This window comes from Pleurodeles waltl, chromosome 6, assembly GCF_031143425.1.
Source record: "Pleurodeles waltl isolate 20211129_DDA chromosome 6, aPleWal1.hap1.20221129, whole genome shotgun sequence".
NCBI classification, from domain to species: domain Eukaryota; kingdom Metazoa; phylum Chordata; class Amphibia; order Caudata; family Salamandridae; genus Pleurodeles; species Pleurodeles waltl.
In genome coordinates this window covers 246,832,752-246,846,883 of record NC_090445.1, presented here as the reverse complement: position 1 = coordinate 246,846,883, position 14,132 = coordinate 246,832,752, and the positions used below count along the sequence as shown (strand labels likewise).

The following is a 14,132-nucleotide window of genomic DNA, read 5'->3' as shown; positions in this document are numbered from 1 at the left end:
TTCCAGCAGGGATGGAAAAAAAAAATCTGGTCCTGCCCCCTACTTGGATGAGAAAATTAGAGCAGCTTAGCGACCAGTGCAGAAGGGGAGGAGTAGGGAGATGGCAGATGACTGCTGTTCCTGTATTGTTTTGGCTGCAATTTTGACTTATGGGGATTAGCAGAGAACGGGTAAACTCCCTGTCCTATTCCGCCTCTCTCATGTATCTGTGTGGTGCTCAGCGGTATAGGCTGCAGTGCAGTACCAGGACAGTCAAGCACCACTTCCCCATTCGGTTTCTCACTTTTTTCCTTGATGAACTGGTGGGCTTTCTGAACCCCCTGGAAATGGCAGATAGGTTTCAAACAACACCCCATTATACCCACTGATGGAGTATGAAAGCCAACCAGACTACCAGAAAAAGTGAGAAAATGATTGTGGTGGAAATCAATTTAAGCTGACCAAACTTCATGAATGACAAAATGAACACAATGGAACCAGGCCAACTTCTCAATTAAATTCAGCTCACCCTTTGTATCATGGGGTTTGCTACCCCCCGCTTCCTATCTTTTCGTACCACTGCACTTGCTTCTTCATCGCTATCATTACTGCTGCTACCTAGAATGCAAAAGAACATTTGTTAAAGATCATCAAAATGAAGGCAGTTATTCAATTAAAATTACAAAAATTATAATCCAAAGGGTCAACACCCTTTCTTGACTATATGTAACCAATCAGTAAGCAATAAGAAGGTAAGTCCGGTGAGAGTCCTACACAGAAGATGGACTATAAAAAGCCAAATAAAACCAAAAATACAACCAATCACCACTCACTAGAAGCAACAGCAAGTTCTAGTCACAGGAAAAGCTATAAAGAGCCAATCTGAACCCAGTGCCTCAGTCAAACAACCACTCATGATGCAACAGAAAGAGCGGACTCCCCTTCTTTGAGAAAATCATGAGCCAACTGCAGACGAAGGCGAATCCTATTTGGACCTGAACGCTTAAGGTTCTTGGACCGGGTCAGCTTCGATCTGCTTTATCAGAAAAAAGGGCTTAAAGATTCATCTGAACTCATCCATAATAAACATTTAAGAGGTTAGGAGCACCAAACTCCTCTTAGCCCAGGGCACAAAATCTGCTCTGCTTACTTGTGGCATTTAAACTGTTCACTCTGGTCAAAATTAATCCGTTGCAACATGGCAGTTTGGATATAGTCAGGACTACTGTAGCTTCCTTTTCTAATACTGCCAATCCCAAGTGGAGGTGGATCATGGATCTTGCAAAGTACCTTATGACGAGGGGCAGTTGAGGGGAGGCTAGAGATGAAGAGAGGGTTATCCAATCATAAACCAATAAGCGTGGTCCTGAGCGGAAAAAGAAGCTAACACTGTGAAAGAGATGAATGTGTTCTGTGTTGCACTTGAGAGCTCACACAAATGACCATTAAATCTGTGTCACTGTCCCAGTAGGTTAAAAGAAAAAAACACTGCAAATCACCTTCTCGCCCAGCAATATGAAGAAAAAGATGGAACTGCGACCTGTGATGGATCTGCAGCACCAAAACAGGTAACATGAGTGTGTCATCATGAGTCGGCCTAGATTAATTTAAAACGTTTGGGCTGAGCCATGTGGGGACTAAAACCCTTGTATTCTACACACTCCTTAAGAACATAATTGAATGTACAGGATTGGTCACTGTAAACGATAGGCAATCTTTTAGACATTGCCTGCAACCCCGCCTGCTCAGATTACAATTCTAAACAGAAATCACTAGATTCTTAAAGGTATATAATAAGTGACAGAATTAAAAACAGTATGCCTTGGAATAAATAAGTGGTCACAAATAGTACCAACAGATCAAAAACCGTGTCTCACACACAATAATTACAGCTGTCCTTCAGTGCCACGTGCCAGTCAGGCATAACGCTAGAGGCACATACAGCCTTTCTCATAGGGGAAGGAAAGAACTGTAGCCAGTCAAAATAATTCAGTGTATCTGCAAGAATTATATATCAACTGTTTTATCATCCCAGAAAAGCGGCCGTGGGCTGTATCATTTTAGTCACTGTCAACTGGCCACATCCAATTGAGGAGAGGTCCAGGAATCTATGGAAAAGGTTTCTGATACGAAGGAATTAGTATAAAGCAGTACTAGGGGTCGGGGGTGAGTGAGAGAGTGCACGTGAGACCAAAGATGGGAAGAATGGGAAGGGATGTAAGAAATGAATTTCAACCTGAATAAACATCTGGGGTGCACCAATTGCCAGCATGTACTAGAGGGTACACCGGATGTTAGTAACTCAACAGAGGCTAGAGAACTAGGGAATACATGTTAGTCTAAAAAAAAAAAACACAAGAAACTATGTAAGGAACAACCTGGAATCTAAAGAAACAAGAGTCCAGGGTGTGCCACAAGCCAAGGATATGTGAAACCACAGTGAAAAGAAGCAACAGAGGCTAAGGGTGCATAACTTGCAAGAGGTGCACTAGAGCAGTGGTTCTTAATCTGGGATCCACGACTATTTAACACAATTAAAAAGGTATTTAAAATGAATACATCAAACTTAATTAAATTAATGAAGTACATACAATTTAAAAAGCAAAACTGCTAATTTAAAAAACGTCTTCTATATCTGAATTATATTGTGAGTTAAATAAAATATTTTAACATTTTTCGATACTTGTTTTTGTGTATTGTTTTGAGGTTCAAATAGAAACTGATTGGGTCAAGAGTCCCTGGTTTACAATAATGATTTGTAAAGCACATCCCGAAGACTGAGTTGCCTGTGAGAGTCTGGTTGAGTTCAGGTTGTGGGTGGTAATTTATGACTGGTACAACTGACATGTCTGGAGCTGAGACTGAAGGCAGTGCACGCTTCTCAGTGCCTGCCAGTTGATACTAAAGGTGTTCACGGCACATCCAACCCTTGGCCTATCTGCAGAGAGCATTGTCGATTGGCTATATGTGTATCAAAGGAATGGAAAACGCAGCGCTTACAGGTCAGTGAGGGAGTGTGTGTGTGTCGGGGGGGGGTAGGTATGCAGGTGTGTGTGTGTGTGTGTCGGGGGGGGGTAGGTATGCAGGTGTGTGTGTGTGTGTGTGTGTGTGTGTGTGTGTGTGTGTAAGAGGTTTTGACGGGACAGATGCAAGGAAGGAAGTGCAAAACGATGGTACGAAAGGAAAGATGATGTGCAAAGTAAGCAGAGGGATGATTTAAGAATGAGACTGAGAGAAAAAGACTGCAAGCATCTAACAGAGTGAGAGGCTGCAGAGGAAAATGGTGTGGATGTGATAATGGGAGTGACTGAGAAGACCATTAGCCCTTACACCGTCGTTGGGAATGTTTAATTCACAGCCTCTTATTTTCAGATTGAAAAGTTTCAATCCTAATTAATCGCAACAAAATCAATGCAGTTACTCATGTATTTGGAAATGCTAACAAGCATTGGGAAAGCCGGTAGGTGTGTCTTGTTTTAAGTAAATGTTTTTTTTGTTGTACATTTCTCCAATGTCCCTCGTCCCAGGCATTACAAAATGAGGTGATGTCACTTCACGTCAGAAACATAGGAGGAGGATCCTTAAATGTCAGCCCCGCCCACTCAACCTGGGTACCGTGGAAGGGGCTAGCAGCCTAGTGCCTCCTGTTTTGTTTTCCTGCACAACGGGGTGAGGAAGCGGGAGGTCACTGCCTGGCTCAGACCATGCTAAGACTGTGCTTACCGCCCTTCCTTGACCTGGTGGATGCTCGCTTTAGATGTGGGACTGCCACTTCATGAATTGGGGATTGAGGACCATCCTCTGACGGTGGCTGAATGTCCCTCCTTCTGTGGTAGCCTGAGAATCTTGGCCACTCGCCTTGTGCTGTAGTTAACTGGAGTGAGCTTCCTGCTGGCCGCTGCAATACACTGTTTTGGGTTTGTGCAGGAGTGGTGGAACCAATGCCCTACATGTATTCACGTCTTTCCATTTTTAGACACCAGGATCAGGGAACCCTTTTTGGGTATATACTCAGTTTCTGCCAAGGGCTTGTTTGAGCATTTGGCTCTTTACCTGTTTGGTGTGTTTTTTTCGCAGGCAGCAGGTGGCTTGCTGGACTCCTGCGATGGGTAAGCATACAAACAATAAAGAAGGCATACCTCTCCATCACCTTCTTCCAGGTTTGGTTCTCCTGACGATTCTCCTCCTCCAAAGAATAAAAGGCTGTCTGTGTAGGAGAGGGAGGAGAGAACTAGGAGGAATGTTATCCAGGCCTTGGCTGATTTCAAAGAGGATTCTTCGCTGGTGGTACAAAAGAAACCTGCAGAAGCAGCCACTGATATTTATGATTTAGATTCTTCTGATGATACCCCAGCTTGGCAGATTTGAAAGGCAAATACCTCTCTAAAGAGATGACGGTAGACTTGTTATCTCATATTAGGAACAATATGAATTTTCCTGCCTTCAGGAAGCCCGGTACCTCAAATGAATAATTGTTGAAGCAATTCTAAAAGCTGTCTAATGTAGGGTTGCCTATTCATCAGTTTGTACTAGATCCCGGTAAAATTATCTTATCGAGATTCTAGCCAATCAATTAATTTCATCTGGAGAATATGGAGATGGTTTTGCCAGCCAATGTGCCTATGCATTCCATTGTGACAAGTCTTCTCGGCTGTTCGTCCATGGCATAGAAGAATATTTTGAGAGATCCATTGGATAAGAAAGTGGACTCAGCTTTGAAAAAGGTTTTCTTTGGGGCTCATGTAGCATTGAGAGCTGGGATCTATACAGGCTTAAATATTGGATTTCAAGAGCCTCTTTGTGGCCATCTAGGATTAATCAAATTATCTTCCCCTTTTGAAAGATATAGAGCATCAAACTGAATTTCTGTTGGATATTTAATTTGATGCAGCCAGACGAGCAGCACTGGCAAGCAGATCTTCTACAGCTGCAAGAAGAAATTTGTATCTGAAATACTGCAACACAGCTCAGAGGTCAGCTGTGCTCAAAATGCCATTTGAGGGGTCCAGGTTGTTTGGGGCTGGGCTAGAGGAAAAGATCCACTGTATAATTAAGGAGAGGTAACATTCTTCAGCCTTTCCGCACCAATCTTCGAGAGGCTCTAGTTCTTCTAAGTGTACATTTTCCTTTAGTCAGCCTTGTAGGGAAAGCAGCAGAGCCAAGACCATTTCTCTAGGTTTCAGAGGAAGTCCTACTTCAAATCTTTCAAGAAGCAGAAACAAGACACGAGCTCCAAGAACAAACAATCCTGGCTTTGTCAATAAGACAGAGTCTGTGTTAAAGGTCGGAGGACTGATTCATCCATTTGTTGTCAATGGCAAGAGGTAACATTGAATCAATGGGTTCCTCACATGTTCTTCAGTTGGAATCGGATAGAATTCTCATCAGTTTCAACAATTTCAGGTCCTATTCGTACTCCACTGCCTCGTGATCTTTCCAAGGGATTGGCATTACTGAAGGAAGATGTAGCTCTTCAGAAGAAGAGAGCTACTGTTCAAGCCCCCAAACAGGAAAGAGGACAACGAGTTTATTCCATTGTGTTTCTGGTCACAAATTCTTCATGGGACTATCGTCAGGGGACAGATTTGAAAGTCCTCAATGCTTTCATCTATAAGATCAATTGGAAAATGAAGACTTTGCAGAGGATTATTCATTTGGTTCTTATGGATCTTTTTCTTACAACAAAGGATCTCATGGAAGCTTACTTGTATGCGGTAATCGCCAAGTCTCATCACAAGTTCCTGATTTTTTTAGTAGGAGGTCAGCATCACTAATTCAAAATCCTTCCTCTCAGTGAGAAATCAGCTCAGAAGGTGTACACAAAGATAACAGTCACTTCTTTATCTGTTGGGGATCCCATTCTTTCCATATTTGGATGACTGGTTTATCTATGCCGAATCAATGGGTCGGACTCTTGGAAAAGATTTCAATTACACTTCTTCGGTCACAGGCCATTTAGAGATTCCCCAACTTCATCTTAATTAAAGTACTGTCAGCTAAGGCCCTAACCGGAGACCTAGGCGGGAGGAACCAGGAGTAACACCAGAGAGGAGAGGCACTGCTGTTCCCCACTCCTCCCCCCGTTCCCACAGACCTACAGTTACATGTCAGCTGGGAGACTGCACCTGGGCTAGCTAGGAGCGGCAGGTGTGAAGCAATTCAGCTGCAGCTTGCAGGGTGGTGAGGTGAACCTGCAGTGCCCTAGCCAAAGCAGCTGCAAACCTAGGGCGCAGAAGCGGCCAGCAAAGTGGATGGTGCAGCTTGCACCCAGATCTTTGGCCGCTGGCAGAATTGCACTCCACCAGCCCCTCGCCCCCTGCCTCTATCACCACAGCTCTCCTCTGTGACTTTGCCTGGCCAGCCTCTGCTCTGCCCAACTGAAGACCGGTTTTGATCTGCAGCTGCAGCTCCTACAGGCCTGTCAGCCTGTTTTAACATCTCCCTTGTTCCTCCCTGACCACCTTGCTTCATCCAGTATCCTGATATGCTGGACTTTGGTGGACCATGTTTGCAACAAATTGAAAATTACACATAATTAATAAATCTGCTATGGACTTTGAGGGGGATTCTGAGCAGGTTTAATAGTATACTTAAGGACACATCAAGCAGCATCCCAGGATTACTTTCAGCCACCACCAGATCAGCCTTTGTCCTTCGGCCTATTTTTGCCCCTGTACCTGCTATTGCTGTGCTCGTGCCCCCGCCCTCCTGGAGAAAAGTGAGCTAGCACATAATCCCCCAAAAGCCACCTGGGTGTAACAATCAGAGGATTGGGAAGAGGCAGGAGACAGCAAATTCTACAACTGAAATTGGCTATCATCCATTCCATACATGCCACAGTGTGCACAGGTCTCACTCTCACACCAATGTGGGCCATAAATACCCTGGCTCCTAGACAGAAAAGGCATGAGAGAAGTCAGCAACTGCAGCAGCACCACCACAAGTCCTATAAGTCCTTCTACAAATGTGGAAACTCTTGCATAGAATTTCCAATATCCGGCATAAGCAGGCAGCATTTTAAAAAAGGCCCACAATTAAACGTCAACAAGATACAGACATGGAGTGCGACAAACAAGGGCTGGAGGCTGCGCAACAAACAGCATCATCGCCTAAAAGCCAAGCGAATGCCAAAGAGTTTATATTCAATCAAGCACTATTTTCCTCACAGTAATAACCCACTATCTGTCTCCCCCACACGCCGCACAGTGCACAACCACACAAAAGGTGAGTACCCCCTCATATCCACTCTGAACCAGGCAAGCGGCTTACATCCTGGGAAGGAAATCCTTTCATTATTGAACTCTTGTCAACATTGGCGATATCCACCTCTGCACTTCTGGATCCTGGCAACGGTCAAAACCATAACTACACAACAGTACCATTAGATCACCAAATAGAGCCCTTGGGGAGGCCATGGACGAGCCCAGGTTGACATATTTTCCGGTCTTACCCATGTGCAGTCAACCTCGAACTAACAGATCGGAGGCGCACTGAAGAAACTCGGTAAGCTTCTTGCTGAATGATTGGGACAAGAAATTACTAGAAGTGTTTGAAAATTCACCACTGCGTATAAATTCTACAGGGAAGGAATCCTTGGCAACTGAGCAAACACCCATTAAGGCCACTTTGCTGTCAATCGATTCAACCCTCCTGGACGTCACAAATGCCTTAACCTGGCAGTCACACAAACTAGAACTCCAGGTCGACTTGATGCAAACTCTTGCAAATCAATTAACTAGCATGGACTCAAAAATAACAAACCTCGAAGCTAAATTAGGTGCACACCACCAGGCCGGTGGGACCATGACCTACACATGTACTCCAATAGTGACCAAGCTATGCACACTCCAGGAATTACTCTTGATTCTTGTAGATGATTTTATAACTAAAATTTCCACAAAAGGATTTATCAAATCCATGGACCATGCTACTGAACCAACTGCTTCAGAGGAGGGTAAATTTCTGAAGGTGCTATACCCCAAACTGATCCTGGTGGCCCCGATAACAGTGGGACTCTGTTGGAAGCAGCAACTCAGCTCTCATCAAATGTCACTCTGGCCATGAATAGCAGCATGAATGAAACAACAAGGGGTTCTTCCACTAATCCTCTTCCCATCGAGGTATCCCATTGTCCCTTCAACCCCTAACCAAGAGGCAGAAGAAAGGGCTTAGGTGAAAACAAGAAAAACCCAGCAAGATTGGCAGGCCTCGATAAATCTACTTGCTCACTTTCTATGGTGAATCATATTTTATCAGGTCGAGCTATTTTTAGAACCTACTTGCCCCTTCTGGTGAGTTGACAAAGAACAAGTGTTCTGTTCAGTCAGAAAATGTAGAAGCAATAAAGATGCCTTTAAATCTTATTCTTATCTTGTCACATTTGCTCTGTGTTCAAAGAAAGAGGTCAGAAGTCAGTTTGTCTTCCTACAATTAATTTTCCTTCTGACTGCAAAGTTCCAGTATTTTGTAAGGTGAACTCTCTAGGCTGCTGTACAAAGAGTGTGAAATGAAAAGATGTAGGGTGTGAGGTTTTTCCTAACAGGCACTTAAATAACTAAGTCAACTGTACAGACATTTCAAAATATATTTCAGTAGTTGTGAAAGCCACTTTTTTGTACTTGTGTGAGGAAATAATATGTAAATGGGATGCAAACAAATCAGAACACTTCATCTGGTGATGTGCAAAGGATAAATGTGTTTTCTGAAACCCAGTTTTCACAGATTATTGTTACTACTGTATATAGTTATCAGTAAAGCTGCAAGTTAGTGGGAAGATTTTTGGACATTTCTTGGAAATGTACTGTCTCCAAATGACAGTGTGCTACAACATCACGCTTTAGTAATGTATTTATTAAGAGTGAGTGGTTAAGCATAAACTGAGAAACACTCCCGCCCTGATGGCAATGCTATTTGTAAACTTAGAGGCAGGTCATGGATCATGTGACCCCTATATGTGGGGTAGATTTTTATCATACATGGAGCAAACATTTAGTTTATTTAATCAAACAAAAGAGGCTTTTTGTACAGCAGAAATGCTAAAGTCCCATATTTGAAGGTACACTTGTATGTGAGAATGAAGAAAAAGGTTACTCTGTAAGTTAAAATACCTCCCTAGGATCACACAATTTGAGACCCATTTATGGCTCAAGTACATTACAGTTAGGTCGAGTAGATTATTCAAGTGACTTGATCCGCATGCCTAGTAACATTTTCATGATTTTTCAAGGCCTGGGTTGTGTACCTGCCTTAAACTCAGCCTCAGGACCCATACTAATGTCCCTCCTCAGACAAAATTGCCCCCAAAACTGTTTACAATTTTCTCACAGGCCCAAATCACTTCACCACCTTAGCTGGGGGGCACCACTCCCTTGGTGTAGGATGACTCACTTCCTGCCACCAGTCCTGCCCCCCAGGACCCACACTAATCATCCTGCTCACCAGAAAACCAGTTTAAATTTTCTGTGAGGCCCAAAACAGTTTAACCAAACAGCATGGGAGTACAATTCCCTCTGCAGATGATGCCCCACATGCATCAGCAGAACAATTAGCTGAGAACATGGTCTAGCCCAGTGGGGATTCATCCCAAAGGCCTCCTGCCAATAAGTCATGCACCTCAGCCTACACTGACCGCCGCAGATAGGCTTGCCATGGGCTTCATGAACCTAAATAGTCGAATCAGCTCTCAGGGAACAGCAGGCAAGGACAACAGTGGACCATGCACCATTCGCCATAACCAAAATTGTTCCCATATCAATTCCCTGAATAACCATTCTCCCATAACTGGGGGAACCAAATGTCACTCATGCCTCAAGTGCTTGCCACTTACAACAAAAACCATCCCCAAAGGTGGCACTCAACATGAACCAAAACGACATACGTACCTCATTGAAACTTACTGTTATTCTATCAAATATATCTGGAGAGCAAAATGACATCTTAAATAGTGCAAACATCCTCTGCCTCTTGCAACAAATTCTAACTTTAAGCCATCATCAGAGTAAAGATACTTTCAGAATCCAGCTTGATAGACTTCCTTCGCTTTCAAATATAGAATCTGTGACTGTTACCTGGAGAACCTTCTAAATGCAAGCCAAATACTTTGCGAAAAACACACCTTTGCACAGTGGGGTATTGACGTACATACCAGAAAAATGCCCCCAGATCTTAAATAGCGGTAGACATTCGCCTCAAATGCAAATCCGCTAGAAGTATCTCAAGGGGAGCAAACTGAGCATCAAATGTTAATCAGCAGAGTAGCCTCTGGATTCAGGTAAGCCAGAACAAGAGCAGCAAGCAAAGCGCAAATTTCAAACTCAACCGATCACAAAGTCAGATGTGGAGTGGGTTTAGATTGCCACGACACTATCAGCCAAGACCCATAACTACTCCTAGCACTGCTAGTAAAGGTACAAACGCAGTGTGTGCATTTTGTAAGTATAAGCTCACCATGATCTCCTGGAAAGTAGCAGGCCTAAGGCAGACCTTAATCCAGGAAGGGACCCGTGAATTTATCAAGGAGGCCGACCTCCTTTGTTTGCGAGAAACATGGGCGTTGTCCTCAATACACATTGCAGGTTTACACAAACTGCCTCTTAAAACAAGCCACATTGGTCGCCCATTACGTGGCCTTGCAATCAATACAGCCACGAGTATAAACCTCATTGACACAACCAGAGTTGACACCGAGTGCCCATCACTTTTGGCAGCTATAATCAAGGACTTCAAACTCCATTAAGAGGGCTAAACTAATTCTGTTAATCAATGTATATCTAAATACTCCATAAACGCCTTAATCTCAGCCTTCTATGCGGCGCTCACAGACCTAATCTGCAGATTACCCTCACATGAGATTCTGATAGTAGGGAAGTTTAACATACACAATTTAGACAAGGTGGTGGATCTGCATCACAACAATGGCACCCATTCGGCTGGAGAAATAGCAGCTCGGCTCCAAACGAACGAACTCACTTCCCTGCGAACCCTCCAAACTCACGAAACAATTGTTGGCACACGAATACGCACGTTCAGTTGTATCACCACGTTGGACCACTCCTTTGCAAGTGTCTTGCTACTGGTCTCATGTAAATCTTACACGGTCAAGGAAGGTTCTGAAAGCAACCACCATCCAGCCGTAATACAGTCTGACATGGAGCTTCTCGCTAGCAAGAAATTAAACATATAAGACACAACTACAGGAATGTGAAAAAAAACACACTTGTACGGAGATTAAAGTGGAGAGAGGCAAGCTTGGATTCATTCAACACCTAAAAAACGGGTCTGAAACAATTGCGTGTTAGCTCTGGCAACCTGCAACACGACTGGACCTCAATTACAGACTTGGCGTTTTGGAATCTAGGGGGCCAAAGAAACCATTGCCCAGTAGCTATCAAGAAACTCAGATGTAAGAATGCATCATGATGCACCATAGAATTAAGGATAAACAAAATGCCCTGATGCTGCCGCCCGAATATACAGCAATGATCAAAACGAATCAGGCAGCACATCAGCACTTGAGCAAAACAGGAAAAACTTACAGCATTCCGCTGTGGAACACAAAAGCAAAACACACGGAATCGGTATTATGCTGTGGAACACAAAAGCAAAACACATGAAATATACGTATATTCCCTTCTGGCCTGCAATTAAAAAAAGATAAGTTTTGGCTATACATCCACATGCTAAACAACAAATCTATTGTTAGACAGATTGACGTACGAACAATAAAATGGGTTGAAAATGTTCAGAAGTTATACACACATGCCAATACCTCGGTCAGTCATAGAGGTGTCCACACGAGCAGGATCTAGACAACGAAGATGCGAAGCACTGGTACGAGCTTTTCAATCGAGCACCTATCTACAAAGCTATTAAATTCATTATAGCCAAGGGGCGCCTGGCACCTATGGTTTAGCGAGCGCACTTCTGGGCAGAGCTACTCACCCTGTGGTTGTATTAATCAGTGTAGAATAAAGGCATTTTTGGAAAAGAAGAATAAAGAAGAAAATACAAGAAAATATTTTTTGAATTATTGTCTTTGGACTAATTTAATTTAACATGCACATCGGGAGCCATTTTCCCATTTGCTTGCTGGACAAGCTTCAGTGGAACGCCTACAGAAAGTTGTTTCGCCTTCAAAAATACACCCGCCGTTTGCTGATTCGCCTGGAGTTTGGCCTAATCAGTCAGGACTTTGAATGTAAGGCATCTTTACTTAAATACTATCATGTCATTCGCCAAGATAAACCAGATACCTTAAATAAGTCCCTCCAAGTGACCTTTACCACCCTGATCAATACATGGTTTCAATACCTCAGAAAGGCGGCCTTGGATCTAAATGTCAATATGGACAACCTAGCAGCCACCAGTGTTCGCTATACCAGTTTAAAGTCCATTCTGAGGAAATAAGTTGCATCCCTTTCGAGGAAGGTTGACCTAGGAACTGTGCACACCATCATAAAATTATACGGGGCGATGAGATTGCAACCCTATTAAAAAGCCTTTAAAAAGCCTTCAATAAGCAAGGAGACAGGGCATTGTATTTTAAGAGTGCGACTCATGGTCCTTCCGATCAATGACTTTCGCTCTGATTGGGCATAAATACCTGGCATCAGTCAGATTCCGTGACTACAGGAGTGAGTCTTTGCTAAACCTGCTGTGTTGCTGCCCAGAGTTTCTAACTGCCCGTTGCACTTTACTAAATACAATGCTCAAGAACAAATGAGGTTTCCACTTGTAATGACCTTCTGGAGTTTTGTATGACCACTATTGCTCCCATGTGTCTGGCATGCTTAGGGAAATTTGTCAATATAATTTCCACTGGCATCAGGATGCGATGGACCGGAACACCTTCCCCATTGTCACTGCAGCAGGACACTCATTTCATACTCCTACCTCAATTTTAGCACTGTTTCAACATGTAGTCGTTTTATATTGACTTGCACTACCTTGGTCTCCTCTGGCTACATGTATTTATTTGGTGTTGCGCTTCTTTCCTACCGATTCAACTGAGCTTCCCTTGCTGACTCTTGAGTACCGGTACTCTCTTTGGCCTAGGAGACGTTCCGGTACTCAAGAGCAGAACATTCAGAAATGCCGGTAATTACTACCACCCCTTTTAAAGCACTGATCGCAAGACGCCAGGAACGACGGGAAAGAGCGATTACCTTAACCTGCACAGCAAGGCAGATGCTAAAGCAACAAGTGAGTGACGTGGATTGGTAATCTAGATAGAGAAGGGCAAACCGCCAGGGACACAAGGGTCGACTGGCGAATAACAAGAGACAATGATGAGGGGAAAAGGCCTATTAAATAGAACAAGAAGCTAAGAACGAAAGAAAGCACTGATGATTTAACGAAGCAGAAGGGTAGATTGGGTGAAGCGTACGAGCAAGCGACCACCTATGTATGAACCGATTGCCCATAGAACATTGATGCACCCGATGTCATGGGTGCGTGCAATAAGGTACAGTACCTATACATGATAGATAAATCGTTATCCTGCACAACTCTTCTCCAGCAACCTCCGCACTCCTTAACACATGCCCCTCCTGCTCTCTCACAACTACCTCATTAGCACTGCGATCCCACTCTGAAGTGCAAATCTCACGCTCTATACACTCCACCTTTGGTGGTCCAACCTCTCCTTAGTCTTGTCTCCCAAACCACCACTGCTCACCCCGCAAAAGCTCTCAAGCTCCCCGTTAACGACCACCATTTCACACCTCTCCTGTCTGCGGCTCCTCTGGTCTCACCTTCCCGCTCCCTTGCACTTCGTTTCCTTCCAGTGAATTTCTTATTACTTTTCTTGAACATAAAGTTGCACACAGGTTTCTCCTCTGCCGCCATCTTCCGCACAAGTGCCCTGCACAACCAATCAGAAACGAGATCTGAAAGCGCATCAACACAATCTGACGTCATTCTGACACAACAAGGACGAATTCCCACCAAAAAGAGTCTGAAACATAACTCGCCCAAAAGTCAACTATGATAGCTTAACCTGAAGAAGAAGAGTCAATCGGGAAGTGAACGTAAAACATGCAGGTCTATGTGCCATTAAATTATGCAGGAGAAATTAAGTTAATATCAGCGCTAGAGTGCTGGATTTGGCAAAACCTTACTCCGGGAACCCATAAATTGGGGGTTTAAGGTGTGGC

The 14,132-nt window shown here is 43.7% G+C and overlaps 1 protein-coding gene across 2 annotated transcripts in view; it reads right to left on the bottom strand.

The window, feature by feature from the left end:
- The window catches only part of LOC138299610 (E3 ubiquitin-protein ligase RNF113A-like), a 178,788-nt gene extending 164,909 nt beyond the window's left edge, over positions 1-13,879 (bottom strand). Inside the window, exons 1-2 of one of the 2 annotated variants that reach the window (XM_069238022.1) lie at positions 13,731-13,879; positions 509-597 (exon numbers count right to left, since the gene is read on the bottom strand). In XM_069238022.1, coding sequence (XP_069094123.1) covers positions 509-597; positions 13,731-13,824 — 183 coding nt within the window. In that variant the 5' untranslated portion in view covers positions 13,825-13,879. Of the gene's footprint in view, positions 1-508; positions 598-13,700 lie in introns of both variants that reach the window. The other variant, XM_069238021.1, reaches the window with a different exon arrangement.
- Between the last annotated feature and the right edge of the window lie 253 nt (positions 13,880-14,132).